The sequence below is a fragment of the Tachysurus vachellii genome, chromosome 14 (genome assembly GCF_030014155.1).
Source record: "Tachysurus vachellii isolate PV-2020 chromosome 14, HZAU_Pvac_v1, whole genome shotgun sequence".
NCBI classification, from domain to species: domain Eukaryota; kingdom Metazoa; phylum Chordata; class Actinopteri; order Siluriformes; family Bagridae; genus Tachysurus; species Tachysurus vachellii.
The window spans coordinates 24,459,874-24,478,562 of NC_083473.1; the positions used below are offsets into that span (position 1 = coordinate 24,459,874).

The window sequence follows — 18,689 nt, forward strand, 5'->3', positions numbered from 1 at the left end:
ACACAAACATGCATCTAAAATCCACTGCAAGCATGCTTCGTATAATTGATAATTACAGCATTAGTGGAAAGGCTACACGTGTTTAGACCACGTAGCTCTTTTTCTGGTCCCTGGTTGACATGTTAACGCTCAATTGGTTTCTATAAATAGTAAGGCCGCCAGCGTTGTTACTATTCCAAGCATCGTACACGAGGAGGCGGATGCTATTCGTTCACGATAAGATGCTCTTATGTGTCGTGTTTTTTTGCAGGTTGCAGCAGTAATGCACTGCTTTGTGCTTCCTCTCCAGCACTGCTGCATTTCCATCTTCTCCAGCTGCCACTGTCACATACAGCTCGGTGAGGGGACGTATTTTCTATATTGACAGCAAACCGCATTGTTTAGTAAACACAGTGACGTGACGAAAACGGAACTGGAACATTAGATGTGTGAAATCAAAATAGAAATACACACGAGAGTGTAAGAAGCATCATGTTTTATAACCTCTGTCCGCGTCAGTGCCACAAACACTTTGGTTTACATCATTTACTGCACTCTTGTCTAGAAGGCACAGGCCTTGTTTGGTTTGGTTTCATTCCGTCTTTAAAGCGTAGTTGTTGTTCTCGAGAGGAGACTCCATGTTCACCAGAGTCTGAGCCTCTACCCACTTTTACTGTAACCTGAAATAATCAAATCGACGTTAACATGGTTTATAAAGTGTACCATAACAGAAATAATCTCACAAATCATCCACACAAGGCCACGGTCTCATTCACAATGCAGGATTATAGATTTCTTTTGTTTTGTTTTGAATAATTCACTGGATTGAATTAAACCAAACGTGCGTTTCTTTAACATTCCCAAATGTCAGTGGTTTATGAAAGTGCTTTGGGAAATACCTTGTGAATTAGATTTGAATAACCGCATACTACCGTCCTCAGTAGTGTGTTAGTGCGACACTAAAACTATGATGCTCAGTATGGGAGGATGCGGTTTCGGACGTAACTATGGTCACGAGTCTCTATGGTGATGTTTTAGTTATCGCACGGCGCCACCTAGCGCCAGTACATCAGACCCGCTCCAGGGAAAAATCCAAAACTAAACGCTAAGGATACCTTTTTACTGCCATTTTATTAAACAAAGCAGGAAATAAAACGATACAAAAAGTAGTCATTAGCAGGGGGTAATAATATTTGGAGGGAAAATTGAATGCACGAATTATTATACAGAGAAAAGAAATAAAGACACAAGAACAAAGTGTTTGTTTACCACTCGAATAATCCTCGGGTTTATCCAATATATACTAGTGAGGACAATTTACTAGGGATTTTAAAATCATTTGTTGCATGTAAATATAATAAATACAAAGATATTGGGTCTAAAAATAAACGCCCAAGTCTTTTCTTAGCAACAAAGGAGACGTCATGAACAAATCGCGGTCTTTGGTGGCCATCTAGTGGTGGGAGCTTTTTTTGGCCAAATAATGTTGGGGTCATTGCAGGGCCACAGTTATCCAAGGTAAGGCTCCTGCTTTGTGCAGCTTAACGACTACTTTGCTTTAGTCCTGCTACATATCAATTTGGGAGCTGCATTGACACATTGGTTTCTGTTAATCAAAAACAGTTAAACTAAATTTTCTAGGAAGACAACATACGCTATGCCGATATAACTCTACAGACAACTTGTTGGAATTTAATTTAGGATATAAAATTTGAGGAATACTTGCTTAAAAGCCTGACTATAGGTACATAAATCCAATAAAGGCATTCAGCGATGAAAGAAAAAACAAAAACGCAAAGCCTTTAGAATTTAGTCTGGATGACTTGTGGAAGCCAATGGGAGGTTTTTACATGACACAAAACACTGCAGAGCAAGTCAGAAATCATTACGCTAGAATTCACTGATACATCATCAGCCAACTAGTGTCCTCTTATTTGTCACACCAATTAACACCACTCACTAGTTTCTAACATTCAAGGGAACCCTTCAGTGCCCCATTCAGCAGATTTGCTTAATATCTTCCATCCATTTCACACATCTACATCAGCACTACATATGTTTAATGCTTTAAGTGTGTAGTTTAGAGGACATTTACATTTCACCTTTAAGTCTGCTCCTCATGAACGACCAACACACCACTTTCATTTGGGACCTAAAATAACTAATAACGTAATCCTGTGAACATAATCACAACTAGCAAGAGAAGACATTTACAACTCAAAGGAAAAATGTTAGAACTCACAAACTTAAGAAAATATATCCAAGAACTTGATGTAATCGAAACTTGTTTATTCTTGCGGCTGTAAACAATTTAGAACCTTGAAACGAGTGCTTGTCTGTTCACTGCAGAAGCCTAAGTGTAGCCCATTTTGCAACAGATTTTACTTTATATGCACAATGCTATTAAAAATAACCATGTAAAAATATTTCTTGAGAAACTCCAGTGAAAAGTGTCATTCAGTCAAAGAGCAAAAATAGACAATGCAGAAACATTTAATCTTGTTTGAACTTAATTTTGCATGTTCATTGTTTTTGAACCAAAATAAAATCAGTTTAATTTTGGTGTCTGCAAAAGTACATATTTAACGATTAAACGAGCAAAACACAGTGTAATTATATTATTATTGTTTATGGTGCCAGCGTTTGCACCCTTATTACCAAACAGAACCAAGCAGCCACGGCCAATAACAAACAGAACAATTCAGTCAAAAGATTGCTACCAGTTATAAAAACTAGAAGGAACAATTGCTTTTTTTTTTTAATTCAAAATACTTGTATACCTATTTCAACTGCTGTAAAATGTGCATGCAAAAAATGTGAAATTCAAAATAGTTCCTCATATTTGAAAAAGTTACCTGAAAAACAGAATAATCAGCCAGTATTGGAAGCTAATAGATGAGTTACCATAATTTAAGACAAATATTAAGGATTACGTCACTGAAAATTCTACACTCCCTTTTCCTTACTCATGAAAAATTGCAAAGCCCAAAGTAGATCTGTTATAAACTTAAATACATATTTCCAAAAATTACCAATGACAATGGATTTTTTTGACTGGACCGGTTTATAATAAAATGCAGATCAAAACAAATGTATCTTACAAAGTCATGTGAAGACAATATCAAACAAAAACACTGAAAAAATAAGATAAAAAAATACAAAAGATCTGCCACCATACAAATACAATCAAAAGGTACATATTACACAATTGTCTTGTTTTTTTATCCTCAAAAAAAAAGGGGGGGGGGGGGGTGTCAGGTTCCCCACACACAAACTAAGTATGATTTCACTACATTTAAAAACCAGGAACAAAAATGTGGAGGGATAAAGTACAATAAGTGTTAAATGGGGAGACTAACAGGACCGATGCTGTCAGAACAGTGAACAGTAAAGATGCTGGCATGTGGCAGACCTGCAGCTGTGTAGATAGATGTCTAAAAATTTTGTATAGTCCTCCTTCAGTAGATCCGCCCTCGACTTCTGTTTCCTCGTCCAAAACCTCTACCCCGGCCACCTCTGAACCCACCTCTTTGCTCTGGGAAGACCGAATAAATTGTACATTTACATCTTGCATTACATTACCTTCCATACTGCAACTCACCTCCTTGTGCGTGTTTGTATAAATCTATAAAATCTCTAGACATTCTCCATCTAAGTTTAACGAGAGAAGCAAGTGTACTGCGTCAAGAATACCGTACTGATTTTTTTTAGCATTTTGTGTAGAAGTTTGATAATTAATTGTGCTCCAAATTTCTTTTCCTGTACGTCTTAAATTGCAATGCTAAATTTCTGACTCCTGATAGACAGCAAAAAGCTGTGAGTGTAGATTTTGTCTAGTCCCGGATCTAAGTCATTGAACTCATATTTTACTTTTTCACCCAAAGTAGTTAGAAATACAGTGGCATATTTAATTCACAAACAATTATTTTTTTTCTAAGCAAAAGACAAGACTATGTTATGTATCAACAGTAGCACATGTTAACGATATGATTCACCTTTGTTACCAAATCTAAAATCTGTCATGTCATGCCTCCTTTTTTTTTTTATAGTCTGGCTACAGTTCACAAAACTGAAACTAATGCCTTATTCACTAAACTCACCATAAGAGAAGTTCCCAATGCTAGCACTGTATTTTCCACTTGGGGGATTATATATCTGCCTTGCATCCCTCCTGGGCAACGGGGAAACTTTCTTTCCAATGGTTCCTGTAGGCACATCCTCTCCAGAGGAGCGTTTTTGGCTATGGGATACATACATGACAGAGGTGTCACACCATGAGGATTAGCATTGCAAAGAAGACTTCTAAATAGGGATAAGAAGCTTACCCTACAACAGCTGCTGCCACTGCCTCAGACTTTTGCACTGGTTTCCAGGACAAAGTGACCGTGCTCTTGTAGGATGGAGGGTTGTGGAAGAGATCCTGAAACAGTCAGCATGATTATCATTTAAAAATGAACCTGTGTAGAAAACAAGAAGCAGCACCATATATGAGATTTTGCCTATTAAAGCATTACCTTGATAAGGATGTTGATGTTGTTGGTAATTTTCAAAGCCACCACTTTAATTTTATTCTAAGGGAAAACAGAGCACAAGTTAATAAGGACCGTTCAAGAGCTATAAAGACCCAAGTTATAATAAAATATATTAATCCATAGAGAAGTTAAACCATTTAACAATACCTCTTCAGTCTTTAGAGCATCACCACTTTTGCCTTGCAAGGCCACACGGAGTTGACGGATGTACACCTGAAGTCCTCTCGCAAAGTACTGCAGCCTGTAGACCCAATGACACGAGTGAACTCTCAATTCACTTGGAAAAATTCACAACATATAGTTTGACACATGACAGTTTAATTTTGCAGACAGGTCAGAGATGCAGACCTGATCTTGAAGTCTTTTAATTTCTCAGCATTGACCTTGTCAATAAGAAAATCTGGTAACTTTTTGCCCAGCTGGTGGAAGCTGTAGAGCAGGCACTCCACATAACTGAACTGGAGCTTTGGTTCCTCATTCCCAGCATTTTCTCCATTCTCCTCTTCAGGAGGCAAGGGCATGAACTCCTAAACATCGCAGAGAAGAAACTAGTCCATAATCTACATAAAAGTGCTACTAAAGTTTGAACTTTACACAAAGTACATTTAAGTGTAATAGCAACATTTTCAAGACCTCTTCAAATGCAATAAGAACAAATTTTCCATAATGTATAATAAACAAATTTTAACTCAAATGTCAGGAAAAGTATTTCTGTATTCTGCAGGCAGAAAAGACAAAAACTTATTACGTCTCCTCTGAGTGATGATGCAAAATCCAGTGTGAGACAAAGTGATACTTCAAGCTAAAGTGTAATTTTACACAAATAAACACTGTTTAGTTCCACAGTTGATTGCGGGTTTACCAGAAGTTTCTCAAACAGCATCATGAGGTTGGACTCGAGTTTGTCCATGTCACCACAGTATGGACTCATTTCAGCCAGCAGTTTTAGAACCTGGAGAAGAATGATAACAGCATAGGGCTCATTTTGTTTATAACCATGCATATATTAGTCATGACATATTGTACCAAGTCGTGTGACAAGACAAAGTAGTGGTATTTTAATAACATGATTTATCTATTTAATGTATATCTATTTAGAAACCTAAAACATCTTTAAAACATAAATAAATGAATAAAAATTGCTGATTTAAACACATAATGCTCACTTCAAGCTGGATGTCCAGTTCTGCCACAGGGCTGGTGAGCATGCTGATGTTAGGCAGCACATGTTCACAGAAATACGTCACAAATCGAGTCGAATGTACATTTTTCTGAGGGGATTTAAAAAAATAAAATAAAAAAAGAAATAAAAAAGAAAGAAAGAAACCGAATCACTTTTAAAAGTTAAGTTAATAATGCAGTGGTTCATATAAACTGACTGCCTTTTAGAATATATAAAAACACAAAAAGGATGCGGCGTATAAATATAAAATTGAAGATTTTTAAGCGATCGTGCTGAAGTCCAGCTTACTGAGAACAGTGGTAGTGCCTGGCGAGTGCACTGCAACAGGCGATCTACGCTGTCAGCATCAGCAGGGTTGAGGGCCTGCTCCAGGTAGGCCTGCTCCACCACCAACTCCACCAGCTGCTGCCTACCGCTCACTGTCTGCAAGCTCTTCATGCCAGACAGCACCCGCATCAGAAGAACAAACTCCTCTCCAGTCACATCCTCTAAAACCTGCACCACAACACAATACATACCAAGAAACTATTATAACTGGGACAAAACACCTCTTGAAAAAAACATTAGTGCACACATTATACATGCGGTGGCCATGAGCCTGTTTGGATCAATTCCAAAACCTAGATAGTTAATCTGCTGGAGAAGTCCAAATAAATCCATGGTTGAAAAGTGGGTAATTTTTTATCTTCTAAGTCCCCAAGAGTACGAACCACCACCACAATTCAACTCTAGCACATACCAGTTAATTAAACATGAATTAAGTTATTCTACCTTTTTTGTCTCTATGAAGATGAAGTCCTCCACATCCTTGGTCAGGGTTTCATCTGGCATTGCCTTCAACTTGGTAGAGAGGAACTTGATAGCTCTTTCTCTTACCACATCCTCTCCCTGTAGAATTTGGCTAAAAAGACCTCCAAGTGTCCCTTAGAAACAATGATTAGGTAAAGTTTGGCCCACTGGAGTAAATTATTTACACAAAATGTCAATAGAAGATATGTTAGAGAATAATACATGCCAACTAGTCACGTTATTTAGATCATTTTTTATAACTTAGAAATCTATTTGTGAATTGTAAAATTATATAAATAATGAAATAATTTGGAAAACAATACCTCTAGCGTCAATTTTGAATATAGAAATCAGTGCACTGTTTACTTGGTTGAATTCTGCTGCATCATCTGGAAATGGGGAGAATAAGCTCACAATCAAAATAGCTAATAAATAAATAAATAAATCTCAATATTACAGGACCTCCATATTACTGTTATCATATCAATCAGATTGTACAATGCAAATAATCAAGGCATAATGATGCACCGGTCTCAAATACACCCATCAGTTTCTCAAGTAGCAATGATCATTAACACACACTCCCTTTCAAATGAGCAGTATACATATATGTGTGTGTATACACACACATACCATAGACTGGATTTGATTGACAAACCTTTTTTTTTTCTTGCTCATTGTTTTTTTGTGATTTACGTGAATGCTAAACAAACCAAGATTATGTGAAAACTTGCACCTGCATAACGATGACAAATGGTATGTTATACTGTAGACATTATAAATGGTGAAAATAGGATTTTTGTGGTGATCTTGACTGCCACCTATTTATAAATCCTTTAAAATGCACTTTAATACCATCTACGTTTTACCAGCACTTTTAATTCTTACAAATACCTGTCTGCAGTAGTTGTGTGAGGATGTCTGCTACTCTGGGTAAATTCTCTCCAGCAGCAAAGCGTGGGAGTTCTTTGATGGCCTGTCGTCGAATCTGCAAAAGACAAAATGCAAAGCCAGGTATTGATGTGTGTTGAGCACAACAATTGGGGATTTCTTGTGTAATGAGAGACATGGCCTTACCGATACGTCTTCATCTTCACACAAATCCAACTGTGCGTTAATTGCTGCATCTGCCAGGTCTGGAAAACTGCTGAAGAACTTTGGAATGAACTGTGCAGCCAAACGCTTCTCTTTTGGGCCTCCTTTCACACCATCCAGAATAACCTGGTAAGCATCTTTATGCTGAAATATAAGAAATGTATATAGTTAAATGCCACACCGAACATTTTGATCAGTGCAGTAATGATGTGAGTAGCATCACCATCACAGTATCAGGTTCAATTATGACCTTTTGTTACTGTCTTTGTAGCTACTGTCTCAACAGGGACTCTATTTTCTTCTTGTGCATTTCATCTAGGTTCTACGCTTTCTCCCAAAGACACTCTATTAGAAAGACATTAGACTACATTAGAGTTGCATATATGTTCTTAGGAACGAATCCATTGTGTCCTGTAATAAACTGGTGACCCATCCTGGGTCTATAACACGTATTGTTCCCAGAATAGCCTTCAGATGCACAACCAAACGATATAAACCACTAAGTGAAGACAAATGAATAAACTGATTGAATAAAGTTTGTGCTTTGTAAAAGAAAACACATGCAAACATGACAAAGTCGCTTCCTAACGTTTACACAAAATCAACTGATATTTATAAGAATATTTATACCTGCATAAATAACATGTGCATAAAAGTGCCACGCAGAATAGACTCGTTTTAATCGTGTTATAAAGCTAATGTTGGATAAATGCGACAGTGCATCTGATCAACCTTCACCACTTTACACTACAGCTACAGTTAAACCTGCTCACATCACTCACATGGGATCAAACACTACAAGTTCGTCATTACACGACGGGCTGCAGAAAACATTCACACCTGGAGACGACCTTTATAAACAGCGTATAGTGCCACTGTACTGTTAGCTACATCACTGCTAACGCTGTGAGGTGAACGTTAGCCTAGCTCAGTTAGCCTAGCTCAGTTAGCCTAGCTCAGTTAGCTTAGCCCAGTTAGCTTAGCCCAGTTCAGCTGTAAATCCTTTTCGTGAGGTAAAGAGTACAAACAGAGCCCAGTGCTGGATCCTGAAGGTGATCTCGTGTTGGTCTCCTACAGTAAATATGTAAAATAAATAAGATGAACACAAACCTGACTGAGGTCCTCTTTAGCGTCCGCGAGGATCCCGTAGTTACGGTAAAGCTCCTCCACTGTGGCCGCCATCTGAGTCAATGAATGCGCGAATGATGGACCGTAAACACCGGTTATTTTCCCTTTAAAACCGCTCTCTATTAGCGCGAGCTGCTCTGGGCGTCTAAAAACGGCTCAACATCAGATTTTGATGTCGAAAACGAAGCTAAACGCTTCCCTTCGTTAGCTTAAGGCTCGTGCACGGACTCGACGATGGGCTTCTGACGCGCGGTGAATACATCAACTTTCTACGTGACGTCGATTCCCCCAAACGCCGGCACAGCTGCTGATACACTGCCCCTTGCGGCACGGAATGGGATTCACACATAACTGCTGCTAAGACGCCATCTAGGGCAACAAAACAGAGAATTCAACACAGTATAGAGTTCAGATGTTCCTGAGTAGAATGAGTGTGTGTGTGTGTGCCCTGTGATGGGTTGGCACTCCGTCCAGGGTGTATCCTGCCTTGATGCCCGATGACGCCTGAGATAGGCACAGGCTCCCCGTGACCCGAGGTAGTTCAGATAAGTGGTAGAAGATGAGTGAGAGAGTTCCTGAGTAAATGCTGATTTGAATAGCCAATCACATTAACACTGGGTGAGAGATGGTAATAAAAACATGTTATGCTCCAGTCCATCACATGGCACCATGCAAATTCACACAAAACATACCTTTTATCTCTTCCTGAGTAAAAGCAAGCTTCTGGTTCTGTCCCAAGCCCTGCTTGAGCTCTCACAGAATGTTTCCATCCTTATACTGTGGGAGGTTAATGATTCAGTGCCGTGGCCCCCAGACCCTGGAACATCTGCTCCTTTTAAGACTCCTATATTTATTTTGTACTTCTTGTGATTTCACTGTATAAGTGATTAAAATCATACTCTCCAGTAGTGGCATTTGTTCCCCCTGATTTTTAATTGAATTGTAAAACATGTAAATCATCAGATTATGACTGCATTGATTAAAGATTAAAGCTTGATTAAAACAAGTCTACATGTGGGTGACCCACTGGATTAAAACAACATTATACTCTCCCAGGTTCAGAGAGCTGATGTGTAGTTGAAGGCGCCTCTGACATGCAGTAAGTAATGACTGCATCAATAAAAATATTTATTTTATGCAAAGTAACACTTTATTACTACAAATGTATACAACACTGCACACTAATTATCACAAAACTGGTCATAAACATTTAAATTGAAATTATAATTAAGACTCTAAAATATTTCATGAAATAAATTAGTCTGTAGACCAGAACATCAGCAACTCCACCACACTACAAACAAATTGTACAGTAGATACTAAAATGGCTCAAAACAAGGAAGTGTCACACAGTGTAGTCAAGTCAATAATCCCAAGCAGCTGAAAGCTCAGGAAGATTTTGCATAATACTGCATCTGTGTAAACATTGTTAGTTCAGCAGGGCCGAAATTCCACATAGCGTTGCCACTTCTACAGCAGAAAAAGAGCATGGCTCTTAGGGCAGGACTCAGCTATTTATAGGAGCTCCTCTCTCATGCTTTAAACATTCAACCGAATAATAAAGTAGTTTCTAGGTAAGCATTTAAGCTGTTTGTGTACCAAAAAGACTTTGTGAAAGTAGACTATATTCCAACACGTAAAATTTGAACACAGTTAAGGAATGCTTTGTGTACTTGTGATAAATTACTATTCATTTACATGAATGGCAAAAAAAGGTACACAGACATTGATATAATGAACTTCACAGGTTGTGTATAACCCCTCTGGTTGATTTTTGAGGAAGTGGAATGCTGCTGAACACTTTAAGTAGTCAAATAGTCCCCTTCTGTACTTTAACCTCTGTGATAATCCCAAAGGCTCCACTAAAGTGATTAAAATAAATACCTAAAATAACAAGGTTATTTTTTTTCTGGGTTAAATTGTGATTCTTAGTTGTCTGTTCTGCCACATGTAGACTTTTGACTGTTGGTTTTTGCTCAGAAACATACCCCATAATACATCTCAAGTTTTCAGCTCATCTCAGCACTCTTCTGGCATATTTGTGGTTTTGTTATAGTTGACAGAGTCCAGGATTAACAGTGGTCGGGTAAAAGGCCTGGGAGGAGCAGTTCTCCTTGCATTTCTCACCTGCCCATTATCTCCACCATCAGTTCTGTTTGTCATGGAGATAAAATGGATGTCTGAATGAACATTAGCAACTGTGTGGCGCCGTATTCCACCGGTCCTCTCCAGATATGCCTCGCCTTCCTGCTCCAGAAGAGGCGTCAGCAATGATTCTGTAGCAAAGTTTGTGATTGTGATCTCTGGCTGGCCAACATAAGGTGCAGTCTCCAAACTGGAGTTTTCCAAATGACACCCTTGTGCAAAAGTAGAAAGGACTGGTTACATTATGTATTAGAATGATTATGGCAAGTGATAAAAATAGTCTAAAGCGGGGATGTAAAACACACAACCTACAAAATAGGACTGGCCCAGCAAAGGTTCTAATCCAGCCAAATAAATGAACTGATAATCTGTGTTCAGAATTAAAATTCTCTTGTGTACTGTAATTGAATTGGAAGAATAAAAGGAGGCTAATTAGGGGGCAAAATAGCACATTAATCTAAGGCTCTCAAACTCACCTATTAACAAAATAATCTAATGATAATGTATATAATTCTAATCTAATCTAATCTCATGGGATTTTCACCAAACTCTTACACAAGCTTACACAGAATGGTGTGAAAATCAAGAAACATCTTGCAAGAAGGACTGCAGACTGAAACACCTTGTTGATGAGAAAGGTCAAAGGAAATTGACCCAACTAACTCAGATAAGCACACGTCACAACCGTTTTCACAAACAGAAAATTCAGATTCCTGTTCTTGGCTGTCAAAAGTGGAACCTTATGTGGTCTTCTGCTGTTGTAGCCCATCTAACTCAATGTTTGACATTTTGTGCATGATGATTTTCTGCTAATCACAGTTGTACAGAGTGGATATTTGAGTTACTATATCTGACAACTCAAACCCATCTTCTCGTTCTCCTCTGATCTCGCTCATTAACTAGGTTTAGTATTTCCACAAACAGGATTGCTTCTCACTCAGGTTTTTTTCTGCCCTATTTTGTGTAAACTCTAGAAATGATGTGTGTCAAAATGCCTGCAAGTAAGCAGTACGTGAAATATTTAAACCAGTACCTATTGACCTGGATCTGCATGACATTTTTGCATTTGCAGGTGGATGATGAGTTTCTGTTCAATGTATGAAACACATTTAAGATAATTTCAGGGTCCATTAAAGGTTTAATAAACTAATGTTTATGGTCCTGCTTTCTTTACACTGAAGGTGTAATGTGGCCTGGTGAACTGGCACTCAATCTTGGTGTAAATTAAGGTCTTACCTGAAGGGGAGCCTCTGTGGCTCTTGTGGAGGTAGTTACTCAGGTAAGGTGAAATCACCATATCCACTAGTTGCTCAAGAAGGTAGTATTCTTTACTAGGCCCACTAGGCTCATGAATGCCCTGTGTTTAAAAAAAAACAACAAAGTCTACAGAAAGACTATATGCTGCTCAAGAGCCTGGAAATTTGTTTTAAAATGTGAGAAATACAGTAATTCTTTGGTTTCTTCTGAACTTGTGCAATGTGCTGCACATGTGTGCAAAAATGTGTGGGATAACATTTATCTTTGTCAGTGTGCTTTATTCAGCAACAAAGTCTTTAAATAAAACCAGGAATAGCATAATACAATTCCCACCTGCAATATGAGTAGCATCTGTACAATGGGAGGAGGGTATGATGTGGTATGTAGCATGTTCTCTAGAGAAAGCTTCAACAAGACCTGGTCCCTAAAACCCAGCAGAGCCATCTGTCTCACAGTCAGCTCCTGACCCTGTGAGCATGCACACACACACACACATGCATGCACACACACACACACACACACACACACACACACACACACACACACACACACACACACAGGCACACGCACACACAGGCACACGCACACGCACACACACACGCACACACACACGCACACACAGTCACCGCATTGTCTACTGACTAGCACTGGTTAACAACATTCTGTAGTGAATGACTTTACTCAGTTACCTGCACAGGATAGAATATGGCTTGAAGAGTTGGCAGGATCTCTGTGAAAAATGTTACCCACATCTCAGACAGAGCCTGGAGACAGTTTTCTTCTAATGAGGGAAAAGAACAGAAGAAGTAGATTTTAGCTCGTATTCCATAATACTCCACAACAGCCTGCTCAAACTAGAGCATGTAAAGGCCAAGAAAGTACTCAGCATTTAAGAATATACAATATTTTTGGGATCAATTATTTTTGATCAATTACAGAGAAATTGTTTACTAAGCACTTTTGTACAAAATTATTTTATTACTGACCCTCATGAAGATGAATTTTCTCCAACATATGTGCCAGGCCTTTGTTCAAGAGCTGATCCTATGTCAAATTAGAATGAAAAAATGTGAACACATAGGAAGATATCAACAAAAAGTCAATAATTATTTACACCCTTCATATGTGGAATAAAGTACATGGGGAAGCACTGAATGACTTATAAGAAGGTTGGAGACATCGTTGAACATTAGTTTTATTTACTTAAGCAGACTTCCATCTCAAATGGCCCATGTCCTCATCCAGAAAAGATTTCTACTAACTTTTATATTATTGACCTGATTTGACATAATGATACTTCCCAGATGTTAATAGAAAAGATAAATAATTGTATATTTGCTTGTAAATTGTAAATATTCTTTAGAATAATAATTCTTTAGAATATTAAGTCTCATGATAATAGTGTTAGGGGAAATACCAATTTATTTTGGCTGAAATGTAAAATATTTTAGTTATCTTTAGTTATCTGAAGTCATCACATCACACCTGAAAGTATTCTGTAATGAAGGAGCCCAGTTCTGTCCTTTGAAGCCACCTGGAAACACACAGATATAATGCAGCAAAAACATTCATTATGTCCAGTCACTTAACATCTAGCAGACGCCCTTATCCAGAGCGACCTACATTTCTCTCATTCATACAGCCAAGCAGTTAAGGGTTAAGTGGCAGCTTGGTGGGCCAGGGATTCAAACTCATGACCTTCGGCTCAGTAGTCCAACACCTTAGCCACTGAGCTACCACTTCCCACTCACTTTTACACTTTGTAATGACTATCAGAAAGATAGTGATACTTCACCAAACTTTACAAATACATAATTACACAGAACAATAAAAAACAAAACATTTTTATTCGTCAGTGCAGATTTGTCATTTAGTTTATATTTTTCACCACCTGATGCTTTCGTTCAGGCTGTACAGCTCATTGGTCTGTAGCCCTCCTCCTTCGAATACTTTGATGACAGCAGACTGGACACTGCAACATGGACATCAAGTGAATTAGCTTCAAGAAACTAAAAGTGCTCTCACTACACCATGTTAATATGGATCTTTTAGCACACAACAAGCTGACAGAATTGCACAGTCATGCGTAGATAACGAGCAGAACTTGCTCAAGAGGTATGCAACATAAACATTTAAAATTTCCTTTGTGAATCCTTTCTGACTAAACAAGGATGTGTATTTCCGCCTCCAAAGTCACCATACCCTCCTTTTTCAGCCCTGAAAGACTGAATAACATCCTGCTCACCACTTCCTGAGAGTGGGGCAGTAGCAGCCATATTTCCAGACAGATATAAAGAGGGCAAAATATTTCTGCACAGTCAGCATTTTTTATATAGTAGGAAATATGTACATTGTATAGATATAAAATGAAAGTAATTATGGTGTATATATTTATACACACATCCACACATTTTAGTTTGAAAAGTGATGTACCACTCTACTATTCAAAAAGCTAGCTGTTTTTATATAATTAAAATTTATATATTTATATTTACTTCATTTCATGAGGAGTAATTGTGCCTTTACATTATTTTATTATTAAATTATCCTAAATTGTGATGGGAACCATCAGTTAAAGGATCTATAGCAGACAAACTGACTGTGGCCTTAGAGTTTATATGTAATATTGTATTAAACTGGCTTTCTGTATGTACTAATTTGCCTCACAAGTTCTTGCATGTATTTCACCTGGCTAAGACAGGCAGAATTTTGCTGCCTTATTAAGAGTGAATTAACACTGGTGATCTGGAATACTGGTATTCATCAGTGAAGCTGCAGGAAGATGCATGGAATGCATCATACAGTAGGCTATGTTTGACAGGCTATAGTGATAAGCTATAGGAGAAAAATGACCAGATATTTATTGAAAATCAATATTACCTAACATTAGTCAAGTTTGCTAACTAACTAATTATGTCTCTGTGATCACTGAATTGCAAAAGTAAACAACAGAACTGGTGGAAAGCCTAGAACCTTTGCAGTAAATAGGTTAAATGTAAACGAACACAATCTATTAATAAAAAGGTTCACAATAGTGGTGCTGACTGATTCGATGTATAGTTTACTGTAACAACACAAAAACCTGCAATGTTTAGAGTTTAGATATGGGCTCAGCATATATAAATCACGTTGGCCAAAAATGTAAGCTCTTACATGCCTTAAATACTTCAAATCAAACCAATGTCCCTGTATAATCTGTAAAATTGTGTATTTATCACCAGAACAATCCAAATCATTTTGTGTTACCTTTTTACTCAGTATATAATGTCACAATATTAAAAATCAATAAGATTTCACTTTAAAAGGCCTTCAATGGTTTTGTATATTAAGCTTCAAAAAAATCTAGACATTCTATATTTTTCAAGACAAAGTGTCTATAAATCAGTAGGAGTTTTCAAATGCATCTGTAGGCCTGTAGAGTCTCACACCTACCTATTCCAAATACTTGCATTGGAGAGTTGCAGAGATGGTGAACTGGCGTGAAAGCGGGCCAGGTCTGACAGCACTGGTGAGCTCATAAAGCGAGGACGTCGAAAAGATCCCATTATATACTCAGAGTGAAGGCCACCAGGTAACAGAAGCAGGCTAGTGGGTGCAAATGAGCTCAAGTCAATTTGTACTTCCTCTGTGGAACTGTATGCACGTGAGAGAAAATGAGTACATAACGGTTATAAGAGGGTTGTTTACACCATATTTATCTGTGGTGACTCACATAGAGATATGTATGTCATACTGAAAGCCACATACAGCGCCTACTGAGCTCACTTCCTTTAGTTTGAAGTCTTTCCTGCCTAACCTCTGCATGATGGTTTACCCCACAAGGCTGATGTCTGTGGCATAAAGTAAGTTTTTTTTTTTGTTTTCATTGAACTAATGGACTTATAGAATGGTCTGTTAATAGAATTCTGATGCTGCTGATGCATGTGAATATGACAGCTGTCTCCGTCATGTCTTTCCTCCATCACCATCATCTCATGCATGCATATTTAATGAATGTGTTGTACATTTTTGACTCATGCCATACTGCTTACACATATCCAGGCAGCGCTCCACTGCAGCATGCTGTGGCTCAGGCCCACACACATCTGATACCATATTCAACAGTCTAAAATAAAGTTTGATAGCAGTGTGTCAAAATTATTAATGTAACTTACTTGAAAAAAGGCACATTTTCAGAACACATGAACCTGAAAGTGATGGACTGGCTGGTTTGGACACTGGAACTTTTTATTGTTTAAAAATAAAGCTGCACACTGGACAATTCCAAGAAGCCAATTTCCTTTAACTGTGATCAGATTGATGTATTACGCAGCTTAGGGGAAAGGCATAACAGCAAGAATGTAAACAAAAATGACATGCACTCTTGCTTGCCATCTGGTAAACACGGGCATGTACTCATGACAATATTATGCCCAGTTCTGTTGATTCATGAACACTCTTAGAAACACAATGTAATAATAGCTTGCCTATGAAAAGATGTTAATCAACATAATGTTATATTACAAACTTTAGTGCTTTCAGACCTGAGTAATGACGTAGGATTTGTAGTTAGTTTATATCCGGACCTTTGTGTGGAGATATTTACTGCTTTTAAGCCTATTCTGCTTTTCTGTGATGGAGCGGTCATGAGAAGCCGTTCACGAGGATTAAACTAGTTAATGTAATTAAACACACAGGCTCTATAACTGAACACAGACCTGATTAGATCACAACAGCTTAACTTAAATGAGAACAACACTATTTTAGGAAAGTGTGAACTTTGAACAGGATTCAGAAAACAAGGCTAAAGTTGAAACAATAATATAAAAATCAGCACACAAATGTTTTCATTTCAATGCTGAATAATACAGTTTATTCTGATAAGCTGCCAAAACACAGAAAGCCATGATTCTCTTTATCAGCTGCTAAATGCTGGTAGATAAAACCACTTTCTGAATTAACCGTACTATTGCAATGTTATAGACAAATTATTTTAATTTAAGGGAAATATAATACAATCAGTGATTGATCAGTTCAGTGAAGTAATAAGGAATCTTGGAAATAACTGGAGCTGTTCACAATAACAGTATGAACGCAAACTATCAGATCTAACAACATTCTGTCTATAATGTTTAGAACATTAGTTTAGAACATAAGTTTAGAACATTCTCCTGGCTGAAGCAACTTGAGGTCAACATCAACACTTGCTGAGCTTCTCAGCATCACGACACTTTAAGGTGATAAATGGACGATTCAGTGAACAACAGTAGCTTCAACTTTTAAACGACGGATTTTATTTACAACCGAAAACGTAAATAAGCCTTTGATTAAAAAACAGACTATTACATCTCACACACACACACACACACACACACACACACACACACACACACAGACACACACACACAGACACACACACAGACACCGACACAGACACCGACACAGACACACACACACACACTCACCGAGACTTGAGTCGCAGCCTGGAGTTTTCTCAGGATTTCGGAAACACTCCTTTATTGGAGCACGTACAAAAACGCTAACGTCTATCGAAGCATTAATATTAAGGACACAGCAATAAAACTGAAAGACTACTGATTAGAAGTGAGCGATGAACCAGCAGATTGTGTGAGTGTGTGTGTGTGGGAGGAGTTAGTGTGTCACACACTACTGCTTCACTTGTACTGCACACAAGTGGCACTTTTCATGACAGAAAACGCGTTATGATTCTTAATGTGAAGTTTCCCATTTCAGCTCAGTGTCTCCTCAAACTTTAACGACACATCTGTGTTAATCCTCTAAACGATACGATGAGAGATGGAACTCACAAAGGCTCCAAGGCATATGTGCACATGTGGATGTGTAAATTAGATATTCTAGAAATGGTACATTAATAAAATCACTTATCGTTACGATTTACACAAGCTATCTATCTATCTATCTATCTATCTGTCTGTCTATCTGTCTGTCTATATAAAAAAACAATCTAGATATACATCATAAAATCATAGGTGAATCGATTCAATTACTGTTTACATCAGGACATCAGAGTTGGTGGTAAATGTGATCTCAGTGATGGATTTTCATGTGTAACCATGTGGAGTAAATGTCATGTGGATGTCACAGGAGGATGTTTCTTAGTCACCAATAATTACTGTAGTGACCTATTTCATATCTTTAATCACTTGGAGTAATAAAAAATAGCTAAATAAATAAAATAAAGCAAAACAAACAAAAAAAAACATCCATCCTTATTTTAGTTGTGTTTCGTAGCTGTTGTTAATTCACACTATTTCCCCCTCTGTCACGATGTGTCACCATTGTAAGGTAAAGTGGCACAAATACAAACAGTAGGTTTAAAACACAGCACTGGGTTTTATTCGATTCTTAAGATTAAGACATCTAGTAAAAAATGACTTTTTCCCCTCCACACTTTAACTTTCACCAGTTTCACCTTCCTGATCCTGAGTCATTACTGAACTAGTCATTTATTCACAACTGATTTCTCTGATATCTGCTTCATCATCTGTTCTTGTCTTATGAAGATCTCTTGTGCAAAATACACTATTTATTTTTTCTTTCTTTATGCTGGTAGACTTAAG

General features: G+C 37.8%; 2 protein-coding genes across 2 annotated transcripts; both read right to left on the reverse strand.

The window, feature by feature from the left end:
• Nucleotides 1–2,253: 2,253 nt before the first annotated feature.
• Nucleotides 2,254–8,978, reverse strand: api5 (apoptosis inhibitor 5). The gene is made up of 14 exons (XM_060887003.1): nucleotides 8,689–8,978; nucleotides 7,561–7,722; nucleotides 7,378–7,471; nucleotides 6,807–6,872; nucleotides 6,466–6,617; nucleotides 5,983–6,189; nucleotides 5,678–5,782; nucleotides 5,374–5,463; nucleotides 4,860–5,038; nucleotides 4,659–4,752; nucleotides 4,494–4,550; nucleotides 4,305–4,399; nucleotides 4,080–4,219; nucleotides 2,254–3,514 (listed from the first exon to the last, which is right to left on the reverse strand). Exons 1-14 carry the CDS (start codon nucleotides 8,758–8,760, stop codon nucleotides 3,438–3,440), a joined length of 1,590 nt encoding a protein of 529 aa, XP_060742986.1. The 5' UTR covers nucleotides 8,761–8,978; the 3' UTR covers nucleotides 2,254–3,437.
• Nucleotides 8,979–9,877: 899 nt separating this feature from the next.
• prr5l (proline rich 5 like) lies at nucleotides 9,878–17,744 on the reverse strand. The gene is made up of 9 exons (XM_060887374.1): nucleotides 17,553–17,744; nucleotides 15,541–15,741; nucleotides 14,000–14,080; nucleotides 13,594–13,642; nucleotides 13,095–13,152; nucleotides 12,798–12,889; nucleotides 12,442–12,576; nucleotides 12,088–12,208; nucleotides 9,878–11,063 (listed from the first exon to the last, which is right to left on the reverse strand). The coding sequence occupies exons 2-9, from the start codon at nucleotides 15,651–15,653 to the stop codon at nucleotides 10,726–10,728; spliced, it is 987 nt and encodes a 328-aa protein (XP_060743357.1). The 5' UTR covers nucleotides 15,654–15,741; nucleotides 17,553–17,744; the 3' UTR covers nucleotides 9,878–10,725.
• Nucleotides 17,745–18,689: the final 945 nt, after the last annotated feature.